This window comes from Crotalus tigris, unplaced genomic scaffold (assembly GCF_016545835.1).
Source record: "Crotalus tigris isolate CLP2741 ecotype Arizona unplaced genomic scaffold, ASM1654583v1 scf7180000024514.4999324561:1519799, whole genome shotgun sequence".
In the NCBI taxonomy this organism is placed as follows: Eukaryota; Metazoa; Chordata; class Lepidosauria; order Squamata; family Viperidae; genus Crotalus; species Crotalus tigris.
The window spans coordinates 1,469,752-1,488,801 of record NW_024100687.1 but is presented as its reverse complement, the minus strand read 5'-3'; the positions used below and the strand labels follow the sequence as shown (position 1 = coordinate 1,488,801).

The following is a 19,050-nucleotide window of genomic DNA, read 5'->3' as shown; positions in this document are numbered from 1 at the left end:
CTTCTTTTTCCATAAGGTTAACAGCCCCACACAATATTTATTTCCGACTTCTGTTTCTGGTAAAACTCAGAAGCAGGTTGGGATACTGTATCCTGGTCAACCACCAGTTGGCAGAAAATATTTGCCTTTATTGTCTCTCTTGGCTGTCATCTAATTGTTATTTGGCTTTTTGCATCCAACATATTATAAGTTTGTGGCAGTTTGGTCTCTAGGCTGCTAGTGAATCATCTCTAAATAATTAGTCCATAAAAATTGTGAAATGCTGGGCTGGGATATCAGCCTTGCAAGTTAGTTCAGACAAGCAGCACAGCCAGAAGTATTTTACTGTAAGGTTATATTAACAGAGTCTTTTAAGTCTGAAAGTACATCTTTTCTCTTTTGCCCTTACAGTTCAAGAAACTCAGGAGGGTCTCTTCTGAGAGTCTTTACATGCCCCCAATCCTTCTGCTGGCTCAGCTACTTCTTACTGAACATTGCCAAGTCTGCAACTTTCCCCCCTGTCTACCAAGGTCATTTCCACATACCACTACAGGGCAAGTCATGGGACCAGACTATTTGAGGGATTGGGTCTAGTTTAACGAAGAGAAGGACAAGGGGGGACATGATAGCAGTATTCCAATATCTCAGGGGCTGCCATAAAGAAGAGGGAATTAAGCTATTTTCCAAAGCACCTGAAGGCAGGACAAGAAGCAACGGGTGGAAACTAATCAAGGAGAGAAGCAACCTAGAACTAAGGAGAAACTTCCTGACAGTGAGAACAATTAATCAGTGGAACAGCTTGCCTCCAGAAGCAGTAAATGCTCCAACACTGGAAGTTTTTAAGAAGAGACTGGACAGCCATTTGTCCGAAATGGTTTAGGGTTTCCTGCCCGAGCAGGGGGTTGGACTAGATGACCTCCAAGGTCCCTTCCAACTTTACTACTATTACTATTACTATTACCTTTCTCTGGTTGCATCTACCCATCCCATTAGATTTGGCAAGAGAGACATGCTCAGGGGTCCCATCTTATAATGGAGTGCCAGCTGGCAGGACCTAAGAAGAAAGCCTTTTCTGTCCTGGTGCCTGTCCTTTGGAATATCATCTCCCAGGAATTCAGATAGGCCCTGACCCTAGTGGCTTCACTGGCTTTCCTCAAGCCCCTGAAGATGGGGCTGTGCCAGCAGACATGAAAACCCAGATGTGTGGTAAAGCCTGTGCAGTGGTTTTGTTGAAAGTTGTTGAGTGTTTTTATGCTTCGGCTGCCAATTATATATTTTATATGGTTTTTAATGCTTTTATATATTTACATTCCATTTGTTTTTGTTTTCAACCATTTTAAGCCACCCAGAGCCATGTATGTAGGATGGGTAGCTGTGCAAATTGAACAAATGAATGAATGAACGAATGACTGAATAAATAAATTGCACAACTTCAGAATGTCACCAGCCAAGCTGTATTTTAGCTGAAAGATACAAAAGAGGGAGGAGAGATTCTGGCATCTGACTTAATTTGCTCAGAGAATACACTGGGGCTCAGTCATGATACCGCTCAGACCGGTGAGGAGAATGAATCAAATTGATTTGGACAAAGCTTATGAAAACAAGACAAGATCCTCCATTGGGAATAATAAGTATGAGAAAGAAACAGAAAAGCAAAGGGTGGTGAGGGTGAAAGGACTGATCTGGCAAAGCTGTTTCGGTTTCCATGTGAAGTGAGTTACTGGAGGGGGATCCTGAGAATCTAGCCAAACTGGATGCCTGAAATGAAGTGATGGCAGATGAGCAAGGAATGGAGTGGAAGAGGCCTGAGCTGGAATAGCAAGTGAGACAGCAGCAGCTGCTGAAGAGAGCAATTTATAAGCCACCCAGAGTTGCTCGACAATGAGGTGGACAGCATGCAAATTTAATAAATAAAATAAAATAAACAATATTGGAGTTAATGTTCCCATCCACCATGAATGCACAAGGAAACCTTAGTGAGACCATGTTCTCTGAACTTAATGACTGATTTAGATAACTGTAAACTACCCTGCAGCATTGTTGTGAATACAACAGCATAAGAAAATGTATGCAGGCAAACTACAGTAAGTCAATCTCTTTTATTATGAATGTTTAAGGCTGGGCGCAGCTATCCTTGCCAAAAGTTTACTTGGTTTTTTGGGGGGAGGGTTTGCTCAGTGAATTGTATGTATTTGTTGCTATGGTAAATAAACCCATTCTTTATACCTTATTTATTTATGCAATTTATATGGGTGCCCATCTCGCAGATGTGACTCCAACGTTAAAACAATGCAAAAAGAAAAAAGTTATCAACACAGCATTAAAAAGATAACAGTGGTCACCTAGAACAAACCCAATAAGCACTCAGAAGAACAGTAATATCTCATGGGTCACTTAACCATCATCTAAAATATGGTAAATTAAATACTCTCCCAGTACTTATATCTTAGTGCACATCCAGATCTTTAGTGCTTTGCAAATAGCTGGCAGAGTCAAGGGCAGCCTAATTTTGTGGGGTGTGGTCTTCCCGAGGGCAGACCTGCAAGAGAAAAGGAGAACTGGTGGCAAAGACTGCCCACACACTGCAGTTCAATCCTTACAGGACTCAAGGTTGACTCATCCTTCTATCCTTCCAAGGTCAGTAAAACGGGGGCCCAGATTGTTGGGGGCAATATGCTGACATTGTAATCTGCCCCTAGAGTACTGTAAAGTGCTGTGGAGCAGTATATAAGTCTAAATCATGGGTCTTCAAACTTGGCTCTTTTATGACTTGTGGACTTCAACTCCCAGAATTCCTCAGCCAGCGTGCCTGGCTGAGGAATTCTGGGAGTTGAAGTCCACAAGTCATAAAAGGGCCAAGTTTGAAGACCCCTGGTCTAAATGGTATTGCTAGTGTTACTGCTAAGAGAAAAGACTTTCTCAGTATGTTTTACCCATCCCAACTGTATTTTCATTTTTTTATTGCAGCTTTGGAACCCTATTTATCTAGAGTATTTATTAATAGTACTAATTTTATTTAGTACTGATTTTTAAAAAGCTACTTTTTACTCATTTAAGTTTTTAATTAATTTCTATTTTTTATTACTTATGGGCTTATACTGTCAGCCGCTCTAGTCAGCCAACTCTCAGCTCCCCAATGCACAATTGAGATGAATACCAACACAAATCTAATTTAAAAATAAAACCATATATTATAATAACATAAAACTGAGAGACATACTCAAGAGAATAAAATTCATTCTTCCTCAGGAGGGGTATAATACACTTACTCTCAAAACAGGAAGCATGGACAGAAGGCTGCAAAGAGGGGATAGGCACCATATAGCTGCAGACCACCCATCCTTGCAGTAAGCCATGTTTTGTGTTGCAAGCCATTAAACCAAAGTCAAATGAATCACATTTTGGCTCAGCATGGTATGTGAACCCAGACACAGAAAGCAGCAGAAGCTATTTTTCATCCAATTAAATGATTGTCTGAATGGTTGTTATGTAGCAAATATTTAATCAATACACTTAGCACATTTATTTATTATTTATTTATTCACTGTCCAAGGTGACTCTTCAGATTAGTAGTAAAACCGCCCCTTTTCTTCCTGTTACCTTATTAGTACATAATGCTTTTAATGGATTGACCTGTTCACATTTCAGGGTTGCTCTTTAAACACAGAAAAGAAATCTCCTTGATAAATGGAATGCATAGATATTTTTGTTGGCTGCTTCTGCTTCCAAACTGTGCTGCTTCCAATTTATCAACACAGTTTTGAGAAATTGTTCCGATAGACAGTTTTGAAAGACACTTTAGGGGAAAAGAGAGAGTCCATTTATTACTCCTAATATAAGCCATTATATTACATGTCTCCAAAAGACTAAAGAATATATGTCATCTTCAATTTGCCACTTCTAAAAGAACCTTGCTTTCCTTCTCCAAAACCAACCTAATGTTGACTTGCAAAATAGGTAAGTGCATAACTAGTTTTATATATTTTTTATAAAAAAAACAAATTATTGTCATCATTTTCCTCACTCATTATCTTACTTTTCACACTCCACAAGACATCAGGATCTATATTCCATGTTCACCTCCAATGGAGTTTGGAGCAGTTTAATTAAACTTGGCAAATGATGCAAGGGAATAGAATTAAATATGCTCCTCATTGCTTCTGCTCCTACCCCAGCCTTCTGCAAAAAAACATTTTCCTGTCAGGTGCAAGCAACTAGAGCCACTCATGAATAATAAAAGTCAGTAACTTTATTATATAGCACCTTTGTTACAAAAATCTCACTAAACCCCCTGCCTTTTCCTAGGAACAACCAGATAAGGTTTCATGGATCTTGGGAAAAGTTAAGTTTATCCTGTTTGTGGCTGCATGAAGACTTCAAGCTAGGCCCTTGCTTAACCCTCCTTCCAGCCTGGCTGGCAGTTTCCCAATATCTCCAAACCTATTGAGAGTGCAACTCTTATAATTCCCATTGCCCATCCTGGCTGGAAATTGCATTTGGAACATAAATGTGATTTTCAATGTCATTCAATCGAGATGACCAGTTAGGTTTGATGAATAAGCCATTAGAGAAAAAATATGGGACTTTGTTTCTATACATGATAGCTGCAGCAAGAATTTTGTAAGCTCAGAGCTGGAAAGACATACAGAATCCCACACTGAAAGAATGGATGGTGAAGATAATGAAACTGACTGAGATGGCAAAATTAACTACCTTTATTTTTAAAAAAGAATTTGTCTAACTTTGTTTCCATGTGGAAACTACTTTTTGACTTTTTGCAGAATCTTAAAAGAAATGCTACATTAATTTTAAGATTTGACAAGTAGAAGTGTTTATGGTTGTAAAAATATAGTTACTGAATTTTAGATCAAAAGTTTAATGCATTTTATATTTGTAGCTATCTAAGTTGAAAATTATTTCTTTTTGTTTTTATTTCTTTGCATCTTCCCTTACCCAATCTTTCTCCTTCTTAATATTTATTTTTGCATTTTATATTTTAGCTTTTGTAGAATTTTAATAAAGTACCGTATATAAAAAAGAAAGAATTGGGATGACCAGTGGTAAACATAGAGACCAGGATCTTTCAAGCTGATGGGGTTCCTTGAGACATCACGGGGGGGGGGGAGGGAAGAGTTCAGAGTTAAACAGCCAAATTTCTATTTCTAGAACTTTGCCACCTGATCAAGATTTATGAGATATTTTTAAATTAACAATTTCCATAACCTGAGGTTTGAAAACCCCTGGTATCTACCAATGCCTAATATCTCATGCTGGCTCAGATTTAATCTGAAATTCTCCAAAGATACTTCATTGATTTCCCTTATCCCATTCATCTTTTTTTTCTGCTGTTTCCCCCTTTTTGTATTTCCCCAATTTTACAAAGCATATTAAAGTCCATCATCCACTTACAATCACAATGATTGCTTTAAGGGAGCAGCTGATTTAATTCAGGTATAATGAGCTACTTTTAGTCCATGGTACTTCAGTACATAACTTAATTTTAAATCTATAATACAGAAGCTTTCATTTTCTTTCTCTTGTACCTTTTCCATAACCAGCTTTCATCCAGCTGCCTATTATCACTGGAAAAAAAACCCATTTTCTTTAGCTATTCTATCTTTGTCATAGAAATGTTCTTCATGATCTTGCCCAAGTTTGTAATTGCATTCTTCCCTTGGATTGGTCTCTTTGCTTCTCCATTGTATAGTCCATCTTTATCTGTTCTTGAGCTAAGAAAACAAAACTATTTATACCTTAACATCTTTTCCATCGTATGCTTCTCAAACTTACTTAATGGTGTAGACTCTAAACCAGAACTGTGCTTATCATCTTACTTCAGCTTTCCTGACACACTAAATGAGGACTACCTGTATTATATTAACTGAATAAGTTAAACAGATATGGGGACATAGTTTATTTTCCTTTTCTTGTTAGTTTCCATTATTTGTTGACTTTCCTGAGATTTCTTTCCTTGATTGATGTTAAAAATCTTGAGTCATTTTATGTTGTTTTTGGCCAGGTCTTTCACCCTTCATTGTATGAGCTTTTCTTGAAATTTTGAGAACCTTTTCCTACTTTTTCACAGTGCTTAATTCTTCCCATTGAGCTTCAGATTCTTCTATCCATCAGCACTGAGTCTCTCCCCTTCCCTTCCCTTCCTGTACCACTCAGTTCCCAAGAGTCCAGATATATCCTCCAGATGTAATCTTCCTGGCAAATCTACTTTGTTTAACCCTCTAATCTTATCCTTTATATATGAACAATAATTCATGGTCTGTTCCAAACCTTGCACCTAGAAATGTTTTGGCTGACTACAATGCAACATCTTCTGTTTTGTATTACGTATTTAAATTTACTCCAGAGTCTGCTGGTAATTTATGGTGCTTGAAGCAACTATTGATAATGAACAATGAACTCCTTTTACAATATTCTATGAATGCAGGATTTCCCCCCCCCCTGAATTATAGTTCTTATATTTATATCAGCTGAGAAGACAGAACACACTAAATTCTAAGACCAGGTTAAGATTGCTGCGTTCATGTAAAATGCTACGCCCTCCAAAAGTAAAGTGCTATAAGCACTTTATTATTTAAATAATGCTCTGCCTTACCCAACATGGTAAGATAGTGGCTGATTTCCCACCGCTATCTAAACTACCCATTTATGTATAACCCTATTTTAGCTTTTAGCATGTTATGTGACTTCAACCATCCTTTCACACATACAATAAATGTACAATATTCCATCATGTTGCTTTCCTCATTTTTCAAGTTGTCTGGATATCAGTATTCCTGACTTGGCAATCAAATGGAATAAGGAACTCAGGTACATCAGATATACTGTATGGATTGAGAAGTACATGCAATGAGCTTCTCAAACATTTCTGAAGATCTCTACTTGTAAAAAGGACTGTACCATATAAATCAAATTTATACTTCTCTTTTCCACAGGTCCCCAGCAAAATAAGAATGAGCATTGGTGAGTCAGATCAAAGTTTCACTTAGGATTCTTCTTCCCACTAGCAGGTAAGAGACAGAAAGAACAGGAGCTTCTCCAGTAATGCTCTATAGCATTGGTTCTCAACCTGTGGGTCGGGACCCCATTTGGGGTCGAACGACCATTTCACGGGGGTCGCCAAACAAGGCTGTCCGCCATTTTCCCCTTTTCTTTGGCCATGCACCTGGCACCCAGTGATGTATAAGTGGTTGGGGGTCACCACAACATGGGGAACTGTATTATGGGGTCGCGGCATTAGAAAGGTTGAGAACCACTGCTCTATAGCAACTATTACTAAGGATCTTTGAACATGAAGTTTCCATATTACCATCAGAACGAATTACATTTATTGTAAACCTTTTGGGATATTCACTTGTGTATTGTTCTCCAGTGAAAAGAATAAATGCACCATAAAAAAGGCTGTCTCATATTTAACTTGTGGTCAACAAAGACAAGAGCCAGTTTGGTGTAGTGGTTAAGGAACAATCAAGAAACTGGGAAACCATGAGCTCCGTTCCCACTCTAAGCCCAAAGGCAGCTGGGTGACCTCAGGGCAGTCATTCTCTCTTAACCTTAGGAAGCACGCAGTGGCAAACCACTCTGACATCTTGCCAGAAAAACCTGACTTGTCCAGGCAGTCAGCAGGAGCCAACACTGACTCAAAGGCCACAAACACACACAAACAATCCTTTTCATACAGATCACTGCCAATGCCAGTCTCTCTCATTCTATACTTGTGCCTTTACTTTTTCTTTCTCAGATGAAGAAAATTATGTTTTTTCCTGTTAAATTCCATCACCTTTATTTCAACCCAGTGCTCAAATCTGTTTAGAGATTTTTGAATCTTCCCTTTTTTATCTAAGGCATTAGCCACAGCTGACAGCTATGTGTCATTTGCAAACTTGATAAGCATCCCCTCAGCACCTTCATCCAAGTCATGGATAAAAATGTTGAATAGCACAGGGCCTAGGGAAGAATGCTGTGGGTTTCCGTCAAACTTCTCTCCCAGCTGGAGCCATTATGAAGCATTTTTGTAGTATGGTTATTCAGCCAACTGCGAGTTCATCTAACATAGTATCATTTAGCCCATATTTTATAATTTAAGAAAGGAGAATCTCATGAGGCATTCAGTAAAAATATTAACACACCATGTCTAGATGACTCCTTTGATCTACTGAATTACAAACTATCAAAGAAGTGCAGGTTGTGATAGTGGGTTAACCCATTTTGTATGATAGACTGCACAATTCATTTGCGATAAGTCCATGCTGGGCCTATTAATTGTCACATGTTTATCCAAATGTTCAGAAACATCATTAGTAAAGGAACCAGAAAGATGCCACAGGCTAGCTCTTGGTAGAACAGCAATGAAGACCTTTGAAAGATTTTTAGATGCTGTGACATGTGACACCTGCAAAGTTCAGAATCATGCAGGCAATGGTTTTCCTTAAAATACTCTGTGGCAGAAAACTCCTGAGATTACCATAGATAGCATAGAAAATAAATATATGGATCCTAGAACAAATCAATCCAGAGCAGTGTTTCTCAACCTCAGCAATTTTAAGATGTGTGGACTTCAACTCACAGAATTCTCTAGCCAGCATGCTGGCTGAGGAATTCTGGGACTTGAAGTCCACAAATCGTAAAGTTGTTGAGGGTGAAAAACACTGATCCAGAGTGTTCACTTGAGGGTTAAAATGATCCTACTCTGGATACATAATGGAAAGACCCAGCTCTCTGCAGAAAGTTCCAGTGCTGGGAATGATGGAAAGAAGGAGAAGAAGAGAATGACCAGCAGCAAGTTGGATGGAGCCAAATACAGTGGTACTGAGTGCACTATTGGAAGATCTGAAGGGCCAGTTTGGAGTCCAGTTTTTGAAGATGGAACGATATTAGCTCTCTTCCAGTGTCTTGGAACCTCACCAAATCTTCAGGAGTCTCCAGAGATTATCAACAGCAGTTCTGCAATAACTTTCACTAATCTGGGGATAGCAAACCTTTTGGGCTTGGTGGGTCAAAGATTTGGAAAATGCCTAACTAGCTGCCCCCCCTTCTCTCTCACACACACCCTGCAACAATTCTCTATCTCCTACTGATTTAGGCCACTCTAAACAGGAGCACTTGGTGACAGTTCCAAGGCTGAACCTGAAGAAGAGCCTTGAGCCTTGACTTCAGCCCTAGTACCACCGCTGCCCCTCAAAAAAGCCATGTCATTCCATCCCCCAAGGCATACAAACCCTGGAGACTGGCATGACTGACCCCACAGCCCAGTGTTTCTCAAGATTGGCTATGCACCACTTAGCTTCAGGCTGTGTTTTCTTTCTGTGCAACCTATCCGAGGCTGCTGTGGGTTGCATGAGGCCTTCATTCTTGAAGCAGCTTTGGAGAATGCTCTTCCATGGCCATCTGCAACCTCCAAAATTATATGAGAATGGTGTATACTTGTGTATTGGTGAATGCTAGTGCATCACCCAAAACATTGTGGTGTGTCACCTTTGACACGTGTCATAAGTTCGCCATCATAGTCCCTTCAATACTTGGGACTGTAATCCATCTGGCTGGGAACTTGAATGCATTTAAGTTATTAAATTTTCTCTTACCATCTTCTTTTCCCACTGACACAACCATGGTCAGCTAGGCCTCCATTTCCCTTCTGAGGGAAGACAAGGAAAACAAGAACTAAGAAGTTGTGCCTTCTCATTGTCATTTGTTACAAGCTTCAGCACTTTCTCCACACAATAGAGAAAGACAATATTCCGTCTGCCTTTCCTTTTATTTCTAACATACAACTAACACATTTTCTGGGTTTCTAGTATCTTCACAAGCCTCAGTTCATTCTGAACCATTAACCACATTAACTGGGATCATAAAACATGCTATAATTAGACAATCATATTTTAACCTAGCATATTGTATAAATAGGGTTTACAGAAACAAAGGATGACCTAGTTTATTTGGTTTGGGATTACTCCAATATGCAAACCATCATTCTGATGTGTAAATTGAAGTTTATGGCTTAATGTAATTTCCCCTGTGGCACCGTTTCACAAATACATCTCACAAAACTTTTGTGAGAAAATTTGTGCAAGACATCATGCACACTAGCCAGAGTTCCTTGCAGGAGGTATTGAAAAAAGTATTTTTAAAGAAGTGTACATTATATTGAGGTGGCAACAGATATTTAGAGCATTTTCTGAAAATATCTACAGGAAGTCCTCAATTTACGACCACAATTGGAAAGAGAATTTCCATTGCTAGGCAAGGCAGTTAAGTGAGTTGCACTCAATTTTATAATAGCTTTTTTGCAAGGGTTGTTAAGCAAATCACTGCAGTTAAGTGAACTATGTAGTCATAACTGTCGTAAGTATGACAACCGGTCGTAGGTGACCTTTTTCAGTGCCATTGTAACTTTGAATGTTCGCTAAACAAATGGTTGTAAGTTCAGGACAATCTATACCAGTGGTGGCGAACTTATGGCATGGGTGCCAGAGGCGGCACTCGGAGTTCTCTCTGTGGGCATACGTGCCTTTGTCCCAGCCTTGCCTCCCCCCGTGATCTCCTCTCCAGCAGCCCCCCTGAAGGAGACTCACCCTCGAGTGTGGCCCACACGGAGCAGCGCAGCCAAGGACATGGCAGCCAGGCAGCGTAGACAAGACTCTGCCCTCCCACCCCATCATGCAGTTGATGCTGCAGTGCGTGGGCAGAGGGTGTGACCACCATAGCGCTGCCTGGGCTGCCTGTGCGGCGGGCCCTGGAGGCGGTGAGTGGTCCTGCGGGCAGGCGGGGTGGGGGATGGGAGGGCAGAGCGGAGGCGGGCAAGGGGATGGAGTGGGGGCGGGGCCAGATTTTGGGCACTCAGTCTCTAAAAGGTTCACCACCACTGATCTATACTGTACCACTAAGTTACCTATCCAAGGTAAACATGTGATCAGAAGTTAAATCTGTATGAAATAGCTCTGCCTGCATAGGCCATGTTGAACCATAGCCCAGCCCCTTCACATCAAATATGACTTGAGAAGTGTTGTGAGGGATTTTGTTTAAAAAAATCTAAATTTACCTGCTTGCCATCTCGCTTTCACTTTTCCCACACTAGCTGTGCGGCCTTCCTGCTTAACTGTGTATTTCAAGAACTGCATTTCTGTGGAGTCTTTGGTGCTCCCTGAACCTGGTTGTTTGCTTGCAGGTTGTTTTATTACTTTAAACCAGAGGTCGCCCCCAACCTTTTGGGCACCAGGGACCAGTTCCGAGGAGAGAAGTTTTTCTGCAGACCGGAGGGTGCGCGGTTTTGTGTGCTGCCTGCATCCCACGGATGGGGCTTTGCTTGTTTGTGTGGACGGGTTGCTGGCATGCTGCGGCCTGGTACTGGTCCACGGACCGGAGGTTGGGGACCCCCTGCTTTAAACGATAGGGTTACCTTTATTCCAGTCGTGTAATGAAAGTCTGCAGGCAAACAATCAAGTTCAGAGAGGACCAAGGACTCCACAGTTCAGCCCTGAATTGCACACACTCTCTTCTACGGGAACAATGACATCTGCAGCAGCAACAGCAGCAGCCTCGTTCCTGAAGGGTTAAACCGGCGCCCCCCACCCACCTCCCGCCCCCTTTTGCAGAATGCTGCTGAACCAACCTCGCTACGGTTTGAAAAAGCACCCTCAAAGCACTTGTGCGCCTACAGCGCACGCAGCTCCCCTTAAAGGCGGGGTGACTGTAAACCCCAGCTTTTCTTCAGCTCCTTTCCCCAATAATCCAGCTTTAGCTCTCCCCGCCGCCCTCCCTCCTTCGTTTGGCCTTAGCCCCCGACGCCGGGGCCCTCCGCAGCCTGGGAGGATGAGTCTCTAAGCCTCTCCTAGGGTCTCCTTTCCCGCATCTCCTCCGCGTCCTGCTTATTGCACCCCGAAGCCCCACTCCAGACTTTGTTCCCAAGATGTATCTGGTTTTCTTTTGGTGCTCCTGTTGCCTTTGGGGAGGCTCCTTCGGGACCGGATTTCTCTATCAGTTCCCGGCATCGACTCTGCAACACAATTATCCCGAACAGAGCTCCGGCGGACCGGCGGGCAATGCTTTCGCCAATCGTCGGTGAGTAAGCCAGAGCCCTCCGTCGAACGTCGCGGCTGGGAAGGGCCCGGCACCTCTTAAGGACGAATGGCTCCTTTATAGATAATGGGAACGACGGCCAAGTTGGGGAGGCTCCGTTTCTGCGGGGGGGGGGAGAAGAAGCGGAGATTTAATCTTGTCTGCACGTTTCTGTGGTCGAACGGCGCAAGTGGTTGCCTTCCACGCCTCCCTCCCCATCTCTCCAGTCAGTAATAGGGTTTTGGTTTGTGATTATCTGTATTAGTATTTAGTTGCGTATATGGGCTATTGCAGATTTCCTTCCCTTTCCCACTCCTTTTTGCTCCTTAAGATCTGCCTCGTTTTTATCGCGCCAATTAATTCGTATTGGGAGAAAGGCCGAACTGTAGTTAGACATCCCTGTAGGATGCCAGAAAGTGGACCCAAATTGTTCTGTTTTCTCTTCTTAAAAACTTGCAGTGTTGGAGCATTCACAGAAGTTGTGAATGCTCCAACACTGGAAGTTTTTAAGAAGAGACTGGACAACCATTTGTCTGAAATGGTATAGGTTCTCCTGCTTGAGCAGGGGGCTGGACTAGAAGACCTCCAAGGTCCCTTCCAGCTCTATTCTACTCTAAATTCTATTCAAGTTTATTTTGTACAGCTTTTCTCTCCTTGAAATGTGTGAATGCATCTATGATTGTGCGGTCCTGTTTACACATCATGCTTCACTAACTGAGTTAAAGTCCCACTGGTTGTATTTGCATAATGTGCAAGTTTCACTAATTCATAGAGTTCATAGAATAATGTTAACCTTGGTGCTTAGCTTTAATTTTATATTAGAATAATTTTAGCCTAATGTTGCTTAGTGGGTTCTGTTCGATTTAGTTAGTGGTTCAGTGTAGACCAGAAAGCATTAGTTCAGTAGCCTAATTCAACTAGTTTAGCATTTCAGGCATTTGTCTGCCAGCTTCAGAGCGTTGGGTCATTTTTTAGAACTCAAATGATCCAGCATATTGTGAATCTGCCCAGGAGATCTACTTCAGGTGTTCTACATTTCATACATCACCAGCGAGTCTGAGGAAGAGGGTTTATAAGGTGTTTGCCTGTGGATCATGGGTTTTTATTTTTCTACCACCATCATACACTTGGTGCTTTACACGATTAGGTCTCGGCTCGTATGAAGTTTAGAATCTAAAAGCAAAAAGAACATTGAGGGAGAAATAGAAGAAGAACTGTGTTCTACAATGTTTGGTTGCAACTGGAGTGCAGATTAATGGTTTTAAGTCATTCCACGCTAGCAAGTAATGTCTTCATAGCATCATCCAGCCATATTTGAAGTCTGACCACATTGCTATTCCTGTGGCACAGTGATGATTGGATGACACCCGAAAGTACTTTGAATTGCTAGCATGGAAGTAAAGCCAAGTGCCGTATAAAAAAAGATTTTGAGAAGGGACTTGAAGAAACCAAATGGATATATAGCCTGTGCATGTCAAAGGGAATTTGCTGTAACTTGGGCCCCCAGTATGGCATTCATGGATACCCATCTTGGCAACTAGTAGGCTACATACTCCACATGGTTTCATTTCATTATTTTTAGATTATTGTAATTAAAAACATAAAATGGAACTTACTGAGTTGCAAAGCAGACGTTTAATTACAGGCGTACTATTTTCTGGAATTCTTTTCATACACTTCAAAAGTATTCTTAGAGAATCAGAGTTCTAAGAGATTGCAGTCTAGTGTTTTATATGGATGGGTGCCCATCAACTCAGGAAAAAAAGATCCAGAGATGTATACATTAATTATTTATGAAAATTGTCAACGCTGCCTCCCTCGGCCAAGAAACGGAGATGAACACCATGCCCTGGACACGACTGACAGGGAAACCTTTATCTTTTTTATTTACTAAACACATTTATATGGCCACCCAATTCACATATGGTAACTTCAAGATACATTGAAGTGGCTGTGAACTTCCAGAAAAGCTAGAGTAAGCAATGAGGACCAATCTCACCACTTTGCCTTCTGGAAAAATGACTGGATTGGCAATCTGGCAGTCGTTTTGTGAGAGAGCCACAGCACGCTTTTAAATTCTGCGTGTATCAGCCTAAAAGGATAAGGACCTTTAACATTGTAAGCTGCCCAGGGGTCACTTTGTGGTTGAGATGGGCAGCAGATAAATTTAATAAACAAACTTCTCTGTGTCATTCTTCTAGATTTGTCCCAGCTGAGATCAAATTGCCACTTGCAGCATTGTAATGTTCAACCTGCAGAAACTTAATTTAACGGAACAGATTGGAAGGGACCTTAGAGGTCTTCTAGGCCAACCACCTGCTCAAGCAGGAGATCCTTTACCATTTCAGAAAAGTGGCTGCCCAGTCTCCTCTTAAAAACCTCCAGTGATGCAGCACCCACAACTTCTGAAGGCAAGCCGTTCCACTGATTAATTGTTCTCACTGTTAGGAAATTTATCCTTAGTTCTAGGTTGCTTCTCCCCTTGATTACATTTCAATCTGAGGTTGAGGATTTGGTTCTTGGAATGAACCAATTAGAAGAAATTCTATGGCTGTTTCTAAGAGCAGCAACTCTGTTTCTTGGTTCCTTTTCATAATGATGATGATGATGATGATGATAATAAAGATGGAAGGGACCTTGGAGGTCATCTAGTCCAACCCCCTGCTCAGGCAGGAAACCCTATACCATTTTGGACAAATGGCTGTCCAGTCTCTTCTTTAAAAACTTCCAGTGTTGGAGCATTTACTGCTTCTGGAGGCAGGTTGTTCCACTGGTTAATTGTTCTGTCAGGAAGTTTCTCTTTAGTTATAGGTTGCTTCTCTCCTTGATTAGTTTCCATCCGTTGCTTCTTGTCCTGCCTTCAGGCGCTTTGGAAAATAGCTTGACTCCCTCTTCTTTGTGGCAGCCCCTGAGATATTGGAACACAGCTATCGTGTTTTGTCCTTCTCTTTGTTAAACTAGACATATCCAATTTCAGCAACCGTTCCTTATATGTTTTAGCCTCCAGTCCCCTAATCATCTTTGTTGCTCTTCTCTGTACTCTTTTTAGAGTCTCAACATCTTTTTTACATCGTGGTGACCAAAACTGGATGCAGTATTCCAAGTGTGGCCTTACCAAGGCATTGAAAAGTGTATTAATACTTCACGTGATCTTGATTCTGTCCCTCTGTTAATGCAGCCTAGCACTGTGTTGGCTTTTTTGGCAGCTGCAGCACACTGCTGGCTATATTTAAATGATTGTCCACTAGGACTCCGAGATCCCTCTCACAGTTACTACTATTGAGCAAGGTACCCCCTATACCATACCTGTGCATTTGGTTTTTCTTGCCTAAATGTAGAACCTTACTTTTTTCACCATTGAATTTCATTTTGTTAGCGCCCAGTGTTCAAGTCTGTCCAGATCCTCCTGTATCCTAAGCCTGTCTTCTGGAGTATTGGATATTCCTGCCAGCTTGGTGTCATCTGCAAATTTGATGAATTCCCCATCTATCCTCTTGTCCAGATCATTGATGAAGATGTTGAAGAGCACTGGGCCCAGAACAGAGCCCTGGGGCACCCCACTACATACTTCCCTCCATGTAAATGTGGTTCCATTGAAGACCACATGCTGAGTATGGCCAGTATGGCCAGCCAGCCAGCTACGGATCCATCTGGTGGTGAGGCTGTCTAACCCACATTTTTCTATCTTATCAAGTAGTAGGTCGTGGTCTACTTTGTCAAATGCCTTACTGAAGTCTACGTAAATTATATCTACAGCATTCCTCTGGTCCATTAATTTTGTCACTTGGTCAAAGAATGCAATAAGATTTGTCTGGCATGATCTGTTTTTGACAAACCCGTGTTGGCTTTTAGTAATGACTTGGCTTGCCTCTAGGTGTTCGTTGATTTGTTGTTTGATTATCTTTTCCAGAATCTTCCCAGGTATTGAGGTCAGGCTGATAGGTCTGTAATTTCCTGGGTCCTTTTTCCCCCCTTTTTTGAAGATGGGAACTATATCAGCTCTTTTCCAGTCCTCCGGTAGTTCCCCAGTGCTCCAGGATCTTTGAAAAATATAGTTCAGTGGTTCTGAGATCACATCTGCCAGTTCCTTAAGAACCTTGGGGTGTAATCCATCTGGTCCTGGTGGTTTGAACTCATCTAGGCTTATTGAGTTGACTGATGCTCTAGAGAAGATTTCTGTGTGGTGGTGGGAAAAATCAAAGGTCCAGAACTTCCTGTCATCCATAGAAGCAACTGAGAATGAATAAATAATGTTCGTAGCATTCACTTAGAGAATTATATCCCATTAAAGCAGAAAGCAAATATAGATATACCCAATTCTAATTAGAATTCAGATTAAATGTAATCTAGTGCTTATTATTGTAAAGCTGATACATCTTTTGTAACTTGATGTCGTCCCAAACTACTGGACTTCAAGTTCCTTTGGCAGTGTTGTCTGGACATCATAGAAGAAGAGTCCAATATATTTAAAGGACAACTAATTGAAGTAAGACCACTTCTAAGAGACAGGGTCTTTCAGAAAGAGTAGGGTTTCACCAATACTTGAAGTAGTTAAGAGAAGTAGACATGATAGCTGAGGTAGCAGAGATGAAAAAGCAAAGTTCATGTTGGAGATATAAGAAATATTATAATATTGTGTCATCAATATGGCAGTAATGAGTCTGTGTTTCAATTATATGTGGTCCAACTTATATGGCTTATTTATCTGTTTACCATTTATTTGCTGCTCCAGTCAAAAATGATTCCAAATGGTTTAGATTCCCCATTAAAGTAATAAGGTCAAATTAAAGCTAAATCAACATTATTGAAACCAAATAGGCAGAAACTGTCATCTCCACATAGCCATACTTGTCAAACCACAACCATCACTTAGTTCTGCAGGAGCCACTTAATATTTCTCCATTCCCAAATGCCCCAGGAGGGTGTTAATTGCATTGTGGAAAAAATATCTTGGATGGGACTGACCTTATCCTTGAGGATTGTTCAAGAGGAGTGCTTTTTTCAGTCCTTCAAGGTACTGTAGTCAGTCAAGAAGCACATGTTTTCTTTGATATCAACCACATTAAACATGGGTGCAGTGGAAAAAGAAATGTCAAAATAAGGCTGACTTCAGAAAAGGCAGAGGGACAGAAGATCAGAGAGCTATCATTCATGGGAAATAAAGAGAACCTGAGGAGGTTTACCTTTGCTTTTTTGACTATAGAAAGTTTTTTTTTATTCTGTAGATCATGCCAGAACATGGAATACATTAACGGTAAGGGGAATGCCAAAACTTGTGATAATTCATCTCAGGAACCATTACAATGAATACGTAGCTACTGCAAGGACTGGGTTTGGAGAAGCAAAGTGATTCAGAATAGGGAAGGAATAAGACAAGGACGTGTATGTTAACAATTCTGTTTAACTTATGCAGAGAATATGTTATAAGAATGGCAGGCTGGAAATAAAAAAGGGAGGTCAAAATGCTAATAATTTGAGATGTTCCCATGGTTTCACTTGGATAGATGAAAGTAAAGAAGGCTTAGAAGGGCTCATAATGGAAGTAAAAATAGGAAGTGAAAAAATCTGGGTTAATGTTAAATGTTAAGAAGATAAAAATACTAACAGCCACCACATTTAGTTTAGCTACTATTGATAACAAAGAACTGATGGGGGGGAGGGCAATAATCTTGTTTGCTGAAGTTCAAAAATAGATGATGATGGATAACAGGTTCTTCATGCAATGAGAAAATGTGGTTGTTTTTCCAAACTAAAGCAAACCTTCAAGTTTCAAGTTGTGTACTGTATTTCTGGCAAATTTCAAGACATATTTTTGGCCAGGCATAGTTTGGCATAACTGAAAGATTGATTGTTCCTGGTTTCAAACAAAATCTAGATGGGTGAGTGGGCCAGATTGATGATTGATCATCTTCTCTTCCACCCCTCAATATTTGTTTGTGTGTTTATAAGGTTTGTATGGCTGCCCATCTTGGAGTTCAACTATGGGCACTCACAACAACAATAAAACCACAAAACAACAAAACCATAAAAACTACAAAAAACAAGACTAAAACCCTGCATCTCAAACATCCTCCTAGGATGCCTATCAGCAATCCATAGGCTCCTGTCACACTTTCCCCCAGTGCGCAGGGAGAGGGGAAGGACCAGATCATACGGTCTTCCAGAAGGCCAAAGGAGTGGAGGCTGCCACATCACTAGAGGATATTTCACAAGGTAGGGGTCCTCAGGGAAAAGGCATGCTTCCTAAGAATCACTCCGTGGCAGGATTTCAGGGAAAGGACCTGGAATGTGCCACCCTATCTGACCTGGTCGGATAAACAGACAATGTCAAAAAGAGGCAGTTCTACAAATAATCTGGCCTTATTCCATGTAGGGTTTTAATTGCACCTGAAAGGAAATTGGGAGCTCGTGCAACGATGGTGTGACATGAGTAAACTGAAAGGTGCACAACACTGCGCTCCATCACATTCTGTGCCAATTGCAACTTCTGGATGATCTTTAAGAACAACCCATGTAGAATCCAACTAAGAAGTGAATAGGGAATGAAACTCTACTACCCCTGATTTTCTCAACACCTTTCTTCCCTCCTCTTAATTGCTGCCACTCTTACACACCCCCTGACCACCTGGTCCCCATCTTCCCAGCCTTTTTCCTCCACCACCACTGCAGCTGATATTTCAGTGTGGCATATCTCACCAGCCATCATTTTCCCAGGATCTTCTGTCCTCCCGACTGCCTCTGCTACCATCACCATTGCCATCATCGGAATGTTCTTCTGTATACAGAAGATGTTCTGCATACAGAACATACATTGGTCTGTTGTACATCATTTGCCAACTGCCCTGTATTTTTCCAGCATCTTCACTTCTTTCCCTATCTTCCATCAGTTGCCAAAGTCCTTATTTTTCCTCATTCCCCATTAAACACTTCTGCCCAGGTCAAAATAGCTTTATATAATTCTGTGCATGGACCAAAATACTCCAAACTTTAATTTAGGCATAG

General features: G+C 41.2%; 1 protein-coding gene across 5 annotated transcripts in view; it reads left to right on the top strand.

Annotated features, from left to right (window-relative positions):
- Window positions 1–2,578: 2,578 nt before the first annotated feature.
- Window positions 2,579–19,050, top strand: part of COL26A1 (collagen type XXVI alpha 1 chain) — a 165,090-nt gene continuing 148,618 nt past the window's right edge. For 4 of the 5 annotated variants that reach the window (XM_039333993.1, XM_039333996.1, XM_039333994.1 and 1 more), the window contains exon 1: window positions 11,662–12,051. In XM_039333993.1, coding sequence (XP_039189927.1) covers window positions 11,900–12,051 — 152 coding nt within the window. In that variant the 5' untranslated portion in view covers window positions 11,662–11,899. Of the gene's footprint in view, window positions 2,617–6,929; window positions 7,005–11,661; window positions 12,052–19,050 lie in introns of those variants that run through there. The other variant, XM_039333997.1, reaches the window with a different exon arrangement.